Source organism: Falco punctatus, assembly GCF_963210335.1.
Source record: "Falco punctatus genome assembly, chromosome: 1".
Taxonomy (NCBI): domain Eukaryota; kingdom Metazoa; phylum Chordata; class Aves; order Falconiformes; family Falconidae; genus Falco; species Falco punctatus.
Genome location: NC_137580.1, coordinates 72,658,598 through 72,673,693, shown reverse-complemented (window position 1 = coordinate 72,673,693; position 15,096 = coordinate 72,658,598). Strand labels below are relative to the sequence as shown.

Sequence of the window (15,096 nt, the reverse complement as noted above, 5' to 3'; positions counted from 1 at the left end):
ACAGTTTGTGAACAAGTACCTAGCTCTATTTATTCAATTTAATCAGGCACATCCCTCCAACTCTTAATAAATGTACAGATGGTTGTGCTTATATGTAGAAAAACCTGGGCATCAGGTTTTCCTTATCATAACAGAAATCATTTAATTGGCAGCAATACTGGCATGAAGGATGGGGTAAGTGTTCCCTCATGGGGATGACAGCTATGGAAAATTACAACAATGTGCAACTGTTTTTTCTTACATACCAGCCCACATGGAACAAAGCAGGCATGAAATCCCCATTTCTTCTCTTTTAGTTTTCTACTTCAGAAGGTATTTTTGTTACATTTGCAAACTAACTAGCAAGAGAAGGCCCCTCCGTAAAGCTGTGAGTGCAGTGAATGAAATCTTGACTCACAGCAACCGTGGATGCTGAGAAGCTGGAGGATACCTGAAGACAGCTACCTTTTGGTCAGAGCTCCTTAGTGCTCTGGATGCAATTTGCAGAGCAGTGAGGCACATGGCTCCTGCCAGCTGTGCTGGATCTGCACATCCAGTGCTGCTACTGCACTGGAAAACCTGCCACGAGACTAAGCCATCCCTGCAACCGGCTGAGAAAGTGCATGATCCAAGGTGGCTGTAATTTAGAGCAACATACCTTGTAGCATCTTTTCTGTCATCCTGCTCCCCAGTGAGAGACAGATGTGTTGTCTCTAATTATTCACTGATTGGTATCGGGAGATACATTAACATAATTGGCACATTTGTCCTAATTAAGAGAGGGAACCTGACACATGCCACCCAACATGAAAAGCAAGACCATCAGCAAGAACAGAAAACCCGCAATCACCACCCCAGCTATACCTTGCGGCTGCAGCCAGACCTGTGCTGCAGGATGTTTCCAGCAGCAGCCTGAAATAAGGCAGCACATGCAGAGACTAAGACTTGCAAAGCCAGACCAGATTTCTGTGCAGAGTAAATGAACACAGGGAACATAAATCACAGAAGCGATTACATACGCAGGGAAACCTATTATGGAAGTTAATTGCTGACACAAATTTAGCCGTATCAAGTTACTAGCATTACTAGACACTTACATTTCTCGGCACACTTGTGTATGAGTGACTGTTTTAGAAACTGGTAAAGCAGAAGCACATCCATCTGCTCCAAAAGGAATCCAAGAATGGAAAAGGGATACAAGCTCATCTAGATCCTCTCCTCCTGATTGTATAAGTACACCTCTTGCAATCTCAAGATGAAAGTCCTGGGTCAAGATGAAAGTCAAGATGAGATCTGGGTCCTGGTCTCTCATTGCCTCATCTGCAGCAGCCTGCCCTTGAGTCATCTTCAGAGCAGGGAGCACCTGCTGAAAATGAAAAGTTTTCCACCCTCTAGACACAGGTGAAACAAGATGCAAACAGCTAGAAGCAGTGAGAGGTTTGCCTTAATAAAAGGCAATTTAGGAATCTGGGAGGCAAGACCATTGCACCCCTGCCTTCCTCGTGCCTGGCCGACGCAGCAGGATCACTTTCCATCTGGTGCTGCAACAACACCAGCATTGTGGCTAGTGTTCTCTGCAGCCAGGCTGACCAGTCACGGCAGCACCGCTCACCTTGCTGCAGTCCCTGCTGAGCTTGCGTCACCTCCTACGGCCACAGAGAAATCACAGCTCCCCTGCTTCATCTGAATTGTAACAAAAGACATGCATGCATCCCATACCATATTGATAACAAGGGCACACATACACATGCCAGCAAGAATAAAACATTTGTGGAGATAACTACTGATTTGGACACAGTACAAAATGTGCAAGTGAGACTGAGAAAACTTCAGCAGTTTTCATACAGGCTATTGAGCCAGCAGCTATTTCAGGTACCTTTTTGAAGAATGTGACTTGATTTTTGGACTTGGTTTCAAATGTACAGTTTCATCGTAGCAACTACCCACTGAAGAAGATGCTGTCCTCCGTGTACTACTCTCTGGAAACAGATTTTGTACATGTTTAAGATTGAAAAAAAAAAAAAAAAAAAAAAAAAAAGAAAAGAAGGTAGTCTCCAAAGAGGCTGAAATTACAGCTATGAGAGACTGCAAAACACATACTGAGAATGAGACAGCAAATGCAAACTATCATGACATTTTGGTTAGTCATTGCTACTGCTTCTGCTGCCAGTAAGAGGAATTTGTGTTCCTGCTGTGGAAGCAATTCCTTAACTGCACATATACCCAGCTTTCTGTTTGAATGCTAAAATGTACACAGGGTGTACATACAGCTGCTGGGTGTCTTCAGCCCTATTACCAGCTTTGCTTTATACACAATGGGGAAGTGAAGCCTCACAGAAGAAACTTTAAAAGCTGAGGTGGACTGGTAGCAGCAGATGGAGAACTTTATTCCATAAATCCTCAAATTCAAATACAGATCACGGCATTATTAACCAAACACTACTGTGGCTGCCATGTGGTCACCAGGAGTTGCTGGGTTTCTTTCCCTCATGAAAGAGGGGCTTGAGCTGGAGGTCTCAATGAGATGTCTGTGGTTCTTTGGCTGGATGGATAAATGGATCTCATTCTTCACGGCACAGAGCTATATGCTTTTTAGGATCATTAATTCATAGGGGAAGAGGATGTTGGGAGGTGGCTTTGGTCCCTGAGGATGGTCCCTTTCCCATTCTTCCTGAAAGCTGCGTAGTACCTGTTATACAGGCAACTCCTCCTACCAGTGTTAAAGGGCATACAGGATTTTCTCCCCGTTATACTTTTTAGGGAAAGGAAATAGCAGTTTTAGAGGCCCAGGGAAATTCCTGAGCAAAACCCAGCAAATACTCATGAAACAACTCTTGAGTGACAGCTGGTGTGCACTCTGCAGACCGCATTTTGAAGATACCCCCATTGAAACGTAGGAGCATTGTAGTTCTTCATGCCCGAGGTGAGCACTGCATCTGAAGAAGCTGCTGCCAGAGGAACTGACCAGTCACCAGGTGACTGAGGGTGCTGGTAAGAACTCTTCAAAGCTTTGACAGAGTTAACTCTCACACTTCAGGCACTATGAGGCCTATTAGCTACAGGGAGCAAGAATCAGTCAGCATCAAAGTAGGACCTGATAGACTAATCCTGTTGGCATACAGAACAGTATCTCCAGGATGAGGAGCTATCTTCTCTAAGGGGAAAGCTGGGAGGTATACTCATCTACCTCATAAAAAAAATGCAGTTAAATTTGTTCCCCCCAACTACGTATATTCCAAAAATATGTGTAAGGTAAAGTGCTGCTCTTTCTGAGCACAGCCTGAAGAGGAGAGGTAGTTTGTGTTAGCTCAGCCAGCATCCCATCTTCACCACAAAAAAAGCAAGCTCTAGAGAGGATAATCTGGCAGCATTTATGTCGATACTTTTATAGAAAACCTTCCATCGTAATTTTTTATGGAGGAACAAGAAACCTGACCATTCTCCAGTCCTACAGATCATCCTTGCCTATGCTCAGATCTGGTCACAAAGCAACTTGATTCACTTAAGAGCACGCTCTGCCCTCATTTACACTGGCATCAATGGAGCTGTACCAGAAAGGAAAAGTATAGGGGTAGATCCCATAGAAAATTCAGTTCTCAAAACACTCGATCCTGCAAGAAGACCTGCACATCTTGCCATGGGTTTCTGCAGTGTGGAAATGACCCCGTAGGAAATGTAAAAATAAGGCCACCCAATAAGCTAGTAGTCATCGCATTTCCCAGGAAAGCACAAGACCTAAATGCAAGCCTGCCTCAAGCAGGGGGTTGTAACCTACCTGTCACGCTTCTCAAAAGAGTGCCCTGGCCACACACCAGTAGTCTGGGGTGTAAAAAGTATTTAAAAAAGAACAGAAACGTATGGGACCAGATACTGACAGTTGCAGGGAGCTTTGTCCTGTACTTTTGCAGAAGGGCAGGCCTGCATTGCCAGACCTTACCCAATGGCTCTCGAGGGTAAAATGAATGAGCAGTCCTCATTCCTCTTGGGCTGCGCTTCTGCTCACAAGCCCACCTCCCCACTTCTCCTCCCACCTGAAGGCAGTTCTGCAGTCACAAGGCACTGCAAAGGACAGTGTCACTTCCCAGCTAATTAGCATTTGTGGCCACAAACTCCTCTACTTGCTCCTCTTAGAGCTCACTTTCCTGCCAGGAATATAAAACACTGTCTCAGCAACACACACCTGCATGGAAATGCATACACATGAACTCCCAATTAAGGGATAACTGCTGCAAAGCATAAGTGGCTCTCATGAAACAAAGCAAACAGCAGTCATATTAATAGTCAATTAGCTGGAACAGCCACCTGATGCTGCCTATTTGGAGAAGCCCCCAGCTTCCACCAGTTTTTGCCCATGCAAGAGCAGCTGAATAAAGTCTGTGTCACAGTCATCTTGACTTGGCAAAACACCCTCTTCGGCCTCTTGACTCAGGGATGCTTTTCCCCTTGTTCTAGTTCCTAATTAAAACCATGAATGTGGATAAATATCACTTCCAGTTTTAAACCCAACTGGGTCACCAAACTGTACATTACACCCTATTCTGCAATTAAACTACTCTGTGAAACACCTCAATTATAATTAAAAAAGCAATTATACCCCCGTTAATGGTGACACAAATCATACATTTCAATGAAAAAGTTCATCTGGCAGCTTATGGCATATTAACCAGTCTTACATCTCATTTATGTTTTGATGTATAACCTATAACAGTTAGCTAATTTCATGTGACTCGTCTCTAACTATATTTTATCATGTGCAATACAATACTGGCATCTTTCAAAGAACAAATTAAATAAGCTAAGGGGTTAATTGCTAATATCTCCACCATTACTGTTGGAGCATGGCAGAATGGGATCTCTCCTGCCTTCTCAGGTTAGGTTTGAAAAAAAACGGCATGCAGAGAGGAGAGTGGAATTGAAATGGATGTTTCTGTTGACACTGGGGAGCTGCAACTGTCAGATTTCTGCTAAGCACCGGCAGCTCCCGCTGAGTCTGGCGGGTCAGACTGCTTATCTCACTGCCTTATCCTATTTCTCCCCATTGTGGAAAGGCAGAAGGCAGGGAAGCATGGCGCTGGGGCAGAGTGTTGCTTGCTTTTATGTCTATTCCTTTTTTTTTTTTTTTTTTCCCCCACAGCAGGAATATGTGAGTTTGCCCCTTCACCCCTCAGCACCTCAGTGTGACAGGAAACCTCAGTGTAAAAGGATCTGCCCTGGTCCTGCTGCTTGCCTGGGACATGCATTGGAAAAGACAAAACATTTACCTGGGTGTTTCAGAACCGTAGGTAGGTTCAGCTTAGTAGTGGCTATAAAACTGGGAGAGGGGAGGCATGCCACTGCACACTGGTGCTGACACTGGTTGGGGCTGGTGGGCAGGGGTATACAGCCACCAGAGAAGCTGATCTGGTTTTCCCAGAGACTAAGCAAACCCTTGGCTCCTTACTTAGTCCTTACTTACTTACTAAGTGAATGAGCAAGACCTACTTTGATTTGACCTCAGGCCATGAGACTGGTGTACTTTAACACACCTTCTTCTATTTGGATCTTGGGCTTTTGTTTTTTTTTTTTTTCTAGTGGTCGTGATCTAAGCCTACTCCAATGCTCATCATGTCCTCGTGGATCTCAGGAACTTGTAAGTGCTGCCTTAAAAGCTTTGCCTACCCATCTCTGTCTTTGTCCTTCTTGCCCTCTGGAGCAGCTGTACACTGCTATGCGGTTCAGCTTTTCACTAATAGTAAGATCTGCTCTAGCATTGATCCATAAGAGCTTGACACAGTTAATTGCAATTAAACATGCTGAGAATGATAAGACTAAATTCCCCAGCTACTGAAAAGAGGACAAAGTGTATCCCTAAGTATGGTTGTTCCCACCACTTTGAAATACCATGAAAAAAAACCCCAAAATTAAGTGGGAGAATATAGTCAAAGAGAAAAATCAAGGGGAAGATGCCAGGACTCTGGACTCCAGCATTTCATTACACTGAATGTGTATTTTGTACAGTTCCACAGTGTAAGCTTTTCTTCCTCTTTTTTTGGCATTAAATCCAGTGATTACTTCAGAAGCCAGTGAAGTAGAAAATAAAACCCAAACCAAAACAAACCAAAACAGTGCCCAGAGTGGGAAGAGTGTAAGGTACATTCTCACCAAAGCATTTGGAAAAGCTGCTCACAGCTGCACACATGCATTACCCTACTCTACCTGGAATCAAACCAGTCCTTTGACAACATGGAAAATAGCCTCAGCCTGGTGCCTGCCTTCTCCTGAGTCCTTTCTTACTTAAGTTACTTGTACATCATATCAGAAACTTCTTTAAACAAATAAATGAAGTCTTAAACAAAGAAGTAATTCATGTCTAAATTAAAATAATCATGTAATCCTTCAACCCACCAAGTTACCTTTCATCTTTCCATTTTTTTTTAAATTTATCTTACCAGATTCAGCAAGTGGCTGTAATAAAGTGTCACATTAAGGTATTCATATTCATTAGTGTTCAGGTCTTTGTTCTTTTAATAGTGTTGGAAAGAATCTACAAAGAGGCTGTATTAGGCAGCTGTCCAATCTGGGTGTTTGATCTCCTTCTGACTTCAAAAGTCAGAAGAGAAAAAAAACAACATTGAGAACAGTTCTTTTGAATGTCAGATGGGGACTACATGATTTCTGAGCCTGCCAAGTGTTAATTGGTGTCTGCCCCGACCAGGGTACAAACAAGATTCAGACCCAGTTAATGTACAGACATGAATCTCAGCTATTGATGGAGTGAGCCAGCATACTAGAAGGCAGGAAAAAGTGCAATTATGTGAGCAACTCACAGAGGATCTTTTCAGAGATCACTTCCATGCATCATGCTACATCATGTTGTTTGGGTCCCGCCTGCCTGACTGGACATTACAGACCTTTCCAAGGGAATAACCAGACTGGCTGCTGAAATTTCAGAGGTGCTTGTAACACTGCATTCAAACGAGCTACCCATCATCATCAATCTCTGTTTCCAGCAAAGGTAATGAAGTTCCCCAGTACCACCCCGCACCACCTGAACAACATAGCCTGTTGCAAATACTCCTGTCATGGCAAAACAGCAAGTTGATTTGATTTAAAGAAGCATCAGAAAGGAAAATAAAGAATTGCTGCTAAGTTCCTGAGGAAAGCCAACTGATTAATATTACAGTTATCAGCAAGTTGGCTCAGCAGACCTAAACAGTCTTTAAAGTTTTGGGATCTTAACAGGGAAAGGAAACAGCCTATGGAAAAAGAAACTGGAAAAAAATCTTCTATGCTAATTATTTCTTCTGATGTTTGTGGACACGTTTCTGCTGTTCTGATTAAATCTAAACTTGGGATAGATGCGGAGGTAACACTTTAAGCTTCATCTCCTGAGAAATCAGTCGTCAGCGCTGAGTGACAAGCACTTTGCTACTTAGCCATGACAGTCTAACTCATCCTAATGCAAATTGGCAACAGTTTCTTCTGTGCATGGCAGAGGAAAACTGAGGAGAATTCAGATAGGGGAATTACCATCATTAACAATCAATTTTTCTCTTAATAGCCGCCGAGGATTTAGGATTTCAGAGGCCCCCCTGTGACTCAGAGACCCCTCCTGTGAGCAATGAGTCTGAAGCTGGAGCCGCCACCACACTAAGGGAAGCCTGTTCACAGGGACACCCACTGCTGTAGGTGGGCACAGATCTGGCTGAAGGGCAGGCTTGCTCCTGGCAGATGGAGGGCAGGCTACCCACTCCAGGTTTACTTAGATGCCAGTAGGAAAACCAGATAACCCCCTGAAGATGGATTATTAGGCAGACACATCCCCTGCTTGCCCCTACCTCCTGCTGGGAGCCCACACTGCACCACAGCCCACCCTCTTGTGCCAAGCTGGCTGGCTGGGGCACGCAAGAGAATGAGCATGTGCACAGACATGTGGGGGAAATAAAATCAAGCAAACGAAAAATTAAAATGTCTTTACACTATGCTTGAAAGTGCCTCTCAGAATAAGTGAAATGTTTTTTTTGTTTAAAAGGAAAAGCAAAGGTAGTAGGCTGGCATTAATATGCCTCAGATATAACTGTGATTTTTGAAAGGGAAGAAAAAACTGAAACCAAACCGCCTGCAGCTCTGCCCAGCAAGGCACCATAATCCAAAGCCATTAATCAGTTCCCGATCAATCTTGTCTACGAGCAGCAGTCAGTCGGCTCTCCATCACCACGCATTCATCATGCCATGCGCTAACTCACTGCACCATTAGCTGCCTATCAGGCCTTAGTGTGGGTGCCCAAGCACCAGGACACTGATGATGCTGCTCACCTCGGCTACCGGGATGCCTTCGGGGGGGCGGCACTGCAGCAGGACCTCTTGCTCCAGGGACACTTCTTTCCCCAAGGGCTCCTGCTCAAAAGTTTTCCGGAGATCTGGGGACAGAGAAGGAGAAGAAAAAGAATTAGTAGTATTAATAGCTCGTTGTTTAAATTACATTTGATTGTCATACTGCATAGATGTGAGAGATCTTTCTAAACAGAGAAAATAGCATTACTGCTCCCTGGAAAGTTAAGCACTTGAAAAAGACTGTGACATGTTTTCCTTTCATTCCAACATTAAGCAGTCAAAGGTTTCATAGTGGATTTATTATTTATATTGTGGTAGAGCATGTGAACCCAGCAAGTATCCAAGGCCTCACTGTGGAAGGTCATGTCCAGACAGAGGAAAAAAAAAATCGAAGCAAGTCCCTTCTTCAGATAATTTATGTTTGGCAAGCTATGCCAACAAAAGTACTCAAGGCAGCTATGGAAAATTAAATAAATCTGTAAAACTACAGCATGTAAGCTGAGTTGCCTGAAACTCATGGATGAAAGTGCTCATGCTGCCATTTAATGTACTTTTAGTTTATAAGCATTAGCTCTACAGCTTTAGCCAATTTGTCTTCACTTTATCATTATCTGTGTAGCACTAAACAGATAATAATAATAACAATAATTGTAATTTGGAGCTGAACTGTGCTTGGATCCCTGCACAGCACCACAGAAATTTGGCAGGCAGAGAAGGCACCGAATGCACATCCAAATTTTGGACCAGTTCATCATACTGGACAGCTGTGCACTCAGTTTTTTTCATACGCTTCTGCAACATCTTTGCGTTGGTAGCAAAATGGACTTGAGACGCTCCCTCCTTACCCCAGGCTCCATATTTCTGCCATGGAATGGCACCCTCTCCACTGTGCCAGAGGACAGGGTTTTGGAGAACCAAGAACTCAGCCCCACTAGCAACTAGTGATACTTCTCCCTGCTGCTGGTTCCAGCTGCAAATAGGCATGGGGTCATGTTCAAAGTCATATCAGAGAGCTGGTCCAACTTTAAAAAAACCTTGCAAAAAAGTTATTTTTATTTTAATTTTAGTATGAAGTCAGACCAGTTCCTTATGCCAGCTCATGGCGAGGTTGCACAAATACTCGTGTCATATTGGAAACAAATCATATAGGAACAATTTAAGAGCCAAATATTTCATGTTTTGAAGCCATAACCTGTGGCTGTGCTGGAAAACAGATCACTGAATTGAACCAGTTTACAAATAAATCATCCAAAGAGTTATCCTTCATCTAGATTACCTCCAAGGTCTGATTTACAGCTAACCTCATAAGGAAATGCATCCACACTACCAAAAGGCAAAACCTGGGGCAAGCGAATGTGCAGATGGAAAAGGAGACAGGGTGTATGCCACCAAAATTAGTTCCTCTGAAACTCACCTTTGGATAGAACAAGACCTCTCTCTCTTAGCCTGTATCAGGAAAAAGTAGTTGTTCTACTTCCTGGAACCAAATGCCAATCTAATTGTACCATGGAAAATCTCTGTCATAGCTAGAGATGCTGACTTTAACTTAAGCTGATAAAGTGGTAAACTTCTAATGTCCTTAAACGCATACATCTCCCTTGTGAAACTGAGGCATCTCTGTTCCTCCCCGGCACCGCAAGCATGAGAGAGGCAACCCCAAACCCCACTCCCTCCCCATCACTGGCATTCCTGCTCCCTCTGGCACATGGGACAGGGATGATAGAGCCCCTCTGGTGGGATGGCATTTATGGCCATAGTTTAGGGCACAGAAAGGTAAACTTTGGTAGATCTTACTGTGGCAATATAAGAAATTACTGCCTCCAGCTGTCTGTCTGTCAAAAGGAAGCACACGCCAATGTCACAGCTACCTCACTACAAATTCCATCATTTTAACCTCACGAGTTGAAGAAGGGGGCTTAAACTTACAACATCAGATAACTTCATGGCATAGAGGAGAAGCAAATATCTAGAAGCGATAATTTCTTAGGATGACATGCCAAGCTTCACCAGACTGTGGTTGTCAGCATCCTTGTCACACGAGTTATTCCAGGCCAGCAAGGCTCATTCATGTGATAGTGACCTCAGCAAGATAACTGGCCAGATTAGGTCAGTCTCCAATGACTGTGTGGTATGTAGCTGTGTGGTATGCTGTGGGGTATGTAGCTCCCAGGGCACTGCCAGTTCTAGCATGACCAGCCACCAGCTTCATCCCACCCTTTCTAAGAAGCTAACTAGGGGACATTTGGGTTGTACGGCTCAATTTGAGTAAAACCAAACCCCTCCAGGTGCCCTGTGGGTGGGAGTCATTCCAAGGATAAAACGCTGAGTTTTGGCTTGCCGCACTTCTGCATGTTAAGCATGGAGATGAGCAGCTCTTCCGAGAGCTGCTGGGTTTCTGGGGATGTGACATTCTTCCTTTGGCCCAGGCTCCTCGCACATCCTGCGGGCTTGATAGGTAACATGGGCACACATAAAGCCAGATTAACGCAGTTTGCTTTAGATTAGCAAATAACGGGTTATATTACTAGCAAAACCCATATGATCATATTATTGCTAGTTGCACAGGTATTTCCAAAGAAAAAGAATTACTTCCACATCAAGTACACCTTAGTGCATCTAGCGGGTAGATGCATACATATGTTTTGTGCTCTAATATCATGACTGAGGATAAATGAGAAAGTTACCATGCTGGTAATAGAAGCATATAAGCACAGGAATAAACAGTATATTAACAATAGCTTTCACACATTCAGATATGGAGGGATGAAGACAGTAGAGGCAGATTAGATAGATAATAATCTGAGTTTTTTCCTTGACAGATTGGATTACTGTCCTGCCTACCTTCCTGAAATATTAATAAAGCTCTGAAGTTCTCTGTAGCCTCATGTGCACAGTGATCACCTTCCTTATAAAGCACTTGGCTTTTAAAAAAAAACCCCAACATTAGTGCATACAAAAGTAAATAACATTAGTCTAGAAATGTGTAATAACAGTAAAAAGTCCCACTTTAACCTCTTTATTATCAACAGCTGGAATTGCTAGGTATGAACATATTTTTCCCTGTGAACCATTTTTTCCCTTTTCCCTGGGAACTGTTGCAGCAGGTGAGATGAACCTGCGGGACCCCTGGCGTCCCTGGCTGTCCCCTGCTCACGGAGCTTTGCTGTGCACGGACACATTAACGGCACCATTCGATTGGAGCGGGTCAATGATCCACAAACTAAAAATACCCTAAGTAGAGACCTTGCCATAATAGACAGTAATGCTCTCAAAGGAGCCATTAGATACTATTCAGTAAATTATACTAACTGAGGGGCAGGGGGAAGGAAGTGTGTACTTGTGTATTTACAAGACTGGCAGCCCTTATACCCTATTCTGTTTGCTCCCTCCCACAGGTTCACAGCTTTATCTCACCAGAACTACCCACCACCTCCCGCTGCAGCCATGCCACCTACAGATGGCAGCTTTTTTTACCTAACCAAGGCAGTTTTACCTAACCAAGAATAGGGTTTGCTGGTTGTAACAGCCAAACAAGCTAACAAGAGGTTTTTTTCAAGCGATGAAGAAGCAGAGGGCCTGGACAAACAACTTTTTCACCTGCTCTAACTATAACGAAACACCCTGTTGGGACAGCAAAGGGTTTTGAAATAACTGGGGTTTTTTCTATGGCCCTTGCTATGACTTCTGTGGATGACGACGACTGCTTTCTAATTCTTCAGCCTTCATCTTCCTTTGACATTTAACCATTAGTCATCATGGCAACTTTGCACTGTTGATCAGGAGTGGGTGAGCTTGCTAATGTTTATGTGTAATTTGGATCATTCCCACTTAGACTTTACACTTTTTCAAAGTGTCATATCAGTTACAATTGCTCACAAGCAAGGGATAGATTTTCCCAGAGAATGGTAAAAGATAAATGAAATACAGGCTATTACAAAAAAAAAAAAAAAAAAAAAAAAAAGCTTTAACAATCTTCATAAAATATGCCTGAAAAAGCAAAATAATAAAACATTTGATCCATTCTGGGTCAGGACCTCTTTGCCTGTGAAGAGGCAGTTGAATTATTAAAGCCTCAGGTTGGCAGTAGCCCTGTTAATGCGATCCTGAGAGTGAGCCTTCTCCACCCTCACCTTCAATAGGGAGAGACACAAGAGAGAGGCAGTTGCACTTTCTTTCCATTATTATTTTGGTAATGTGGAATAATCCCTGACTGTCTATGTTAGCAATACTCTTCCTCCCCTTATACTGGTAATATTGCTGCCGCAGCTCATCTCTTCTGGAGCAGAGTGAGCCCTGTGAGACAGCAGCGCTGAAGGGTCCGTCTTGTTTTTCTTACCAGCTCTCTCACCTATTTCACCCAGCTGCATGTGGGGATGTCATAGCCAGGCTCAGGGGGAAACCTGCACCCCCATCAGGCATTTTTCCCCGCCTCTAACTTCCCTTCAAGGCTGTCTTCATAAAAAGAAACCAAGGAGAATTAAAATTCTGGTCTGCCACCTTGAGCCAGACTCTATCTTCTTTACTAATGCATAGTCTTAGTAAATTCAGAGGGGGCTCTTGTGGCATATATCGCAGCACGTTTACAGCATACTTAAGATAAGACTTTCCTCCAAGACTCCTGAAATACTCCTGCACAATCCTCTCTGGTAAGGACAGATGGCTGCATTCAGAGCTGCATTGAAATGAGAGAATTTTCACAAGCATAAAACTGAAACAGTATACTGGGAGATCAGAATCTCAGTGCACACCATATTGTTTTCTTTATTCCTGAATCACTATGCTTTTTGGGGAGAGGAGCATTGGAGCTTAATTTTGATGCACTGCTAAATGACTTCCTTTTGTGTTTAACGCATTTTTAGCTTACAAACCATGGAAAAGTTGCATTTACACCTGCTAAAGATAATAGCTTCTACAGGAACTCATGGTATTTCCCCGTTTCCTTTTCTACCTGTCAGCTTCTATGAAAGAGCAAAGAATGACCCTGTTCTTTTTTTTTTTTTTTTAATCAAATGTATTTTATCTCTTTGCTGTTCTGGGTTTTACTGTGATGGGTGGGTGGGCAAAACTTTAAGGATATCTTCTATCATTTCTGAGAAATGTGATAAGAGGCAGTCCAGATGCCTTCAAGGCAGTGCTAATGGAAGGGTGACTAATGAATGAGCATGAAAAACGGACACTTGTCAGCCAGGAATTAGATGTAAACCAGAAATGAACAGAACAATGCAGCATTACTGTCAGGGAAAGATGGATTTCTGCCCTTGGTAGACCTTAAAGACTCTGTGCTCCTAGTAACTCTTGTCAGCTTTCCTTCTACAACAAACAATTCAAAAAATGAGCAAGCTTTAAGAGCACAGAAAGAAAAACCACATTGTTTTCTATGCAACTTTCATATTAACTATGCCCATTGAGAGAAGTACATTTGGTGTGTGCTTTCAGAGAAATAAGGTTTTAAGAATGTGAAAAGACCTTCTCAAGAAGTATCTATTTCCCTACAAAAGATAGCTTGATTTATATGGGTAGGTATATACAGGCATCCATATAACACTATAACACCAAACACATCATAAGCAAAAAAACCCCAACAATTAAAACACTAGAAATAAAGGAACTATGGCTTGGTATTATTATAACCATTATTAGAGGATCAGTATGTAGCCAAGCTTTCCGTACCTCCTACCACTGAGAATGTTCTCAAGAGGCACAGTTCAATGCTGCTTTAATTTTACCTAGGCTAATAAGAAATATCCAAACAGAAAAATAATTGTGGAAAAATGCCACTGATGTTCTACAAAATGAAAGAGGATCCACATGCTTGTAAAACACACCTCACTGCATTTATTTCCAAACTTGGGTGACATGCTGTGTTAGAGAAATACGACTAATATTGTAAAACTAGCTTGATCCTCTTCCATCACTTTCCACGATGCAGGCGGAGTTAAGAGACACCATTTTCTGCAAAAAAAGGCATTAGAAACTGCATTGCAATTCCAAATGTAAGAAACCATGTGCTTACAGGCATAATTTGGCCTCTCTTTTCTGCTCACAGCTGAGCTTACGACCTTTGTGTGTGGATCAATCACACTGATGTGCAAGTAATGGAAAGGTTAGGTACAAAAAACTATTTTTTTTCCCCATTTTGTCCTTGTGTGGTTCCAGGTCTCTGTTGTTAATTAGATCCGACCAGATTTCTACTGAGACAGTCACAGGAGTGTCAGCAGTCTGTAACACAGGGGATCCCGCTAAAACCTCTGTCAACTGCTTTTGTAAGTGTGGTGCCTTGCCCTGCGGAGTCCCCTGCTGTAGCAGCCACGTGCTGGGTTTTGATCAAAGCCTCCTGCCCTCCTTCAGCACACTGCTGCTCACAGGGTGGGATCGTGCACGGACAGGGCTCTGCTCTCCGCTGGCCCAAGCACCAGAGGCTGGAGCTGAGGACAGAGGAAATAAGCCAGCACCTCAGACCCCCATCTTTATGCTCAATACACTGTGCCACTCTTTCCTTCTCTGGAGGGGCTGTTTCACATCTGGCCAGCCCTAAAGACAAATGCCATGAGGCTGCCTCCGCCACGTTCTCAGTCTGGAGAGGCACATCGTGGACAGCAGAGCTTCCCTCGTTCCAAAGACACCTGGCAGCCTGCGGCTCAGGCTGAGCTTGTCTGTAACCCTCCAGCAGCCCAGGGAGCGAGACCTCAGGCTGCCATCATGGGATGGCCATGAAGCAGCATCAGCTTTCACAGCCAAACAGCTGATGGGGACTGGGACAGACTTCCTGGAAGTGCACAACATGTTTTGGGGATGCAGGCTGCT

General features: G+C 43.5%; 1 protein-coding gene across 3 annotated transcripts in view; it reads right to left on the bottom strand.

Annotated features, from left to right (window-relative positions):
• The window catches only part of UNC5C (unc-5 netrin receptor C), a 266,667-nt gene that overhangs the window by 55,544 nt on the left and 196,027 nt on the right, over positions 1–15,096 (bottom strand). For all 3 annotated transcript variants that reach the window (XM_080368783.1, XM_080368784.1, XM_080368785.1), the window contains exon 4: positions 8,275–8,378. In XM_080368783.1, coding sequence (XP_080224909.1) covers positions 8,275–8,378 — 104 coding nt within the window. The remainder of the gene's footprint in view (positions 1–8,274; positions 8,379–15,096) is intronic.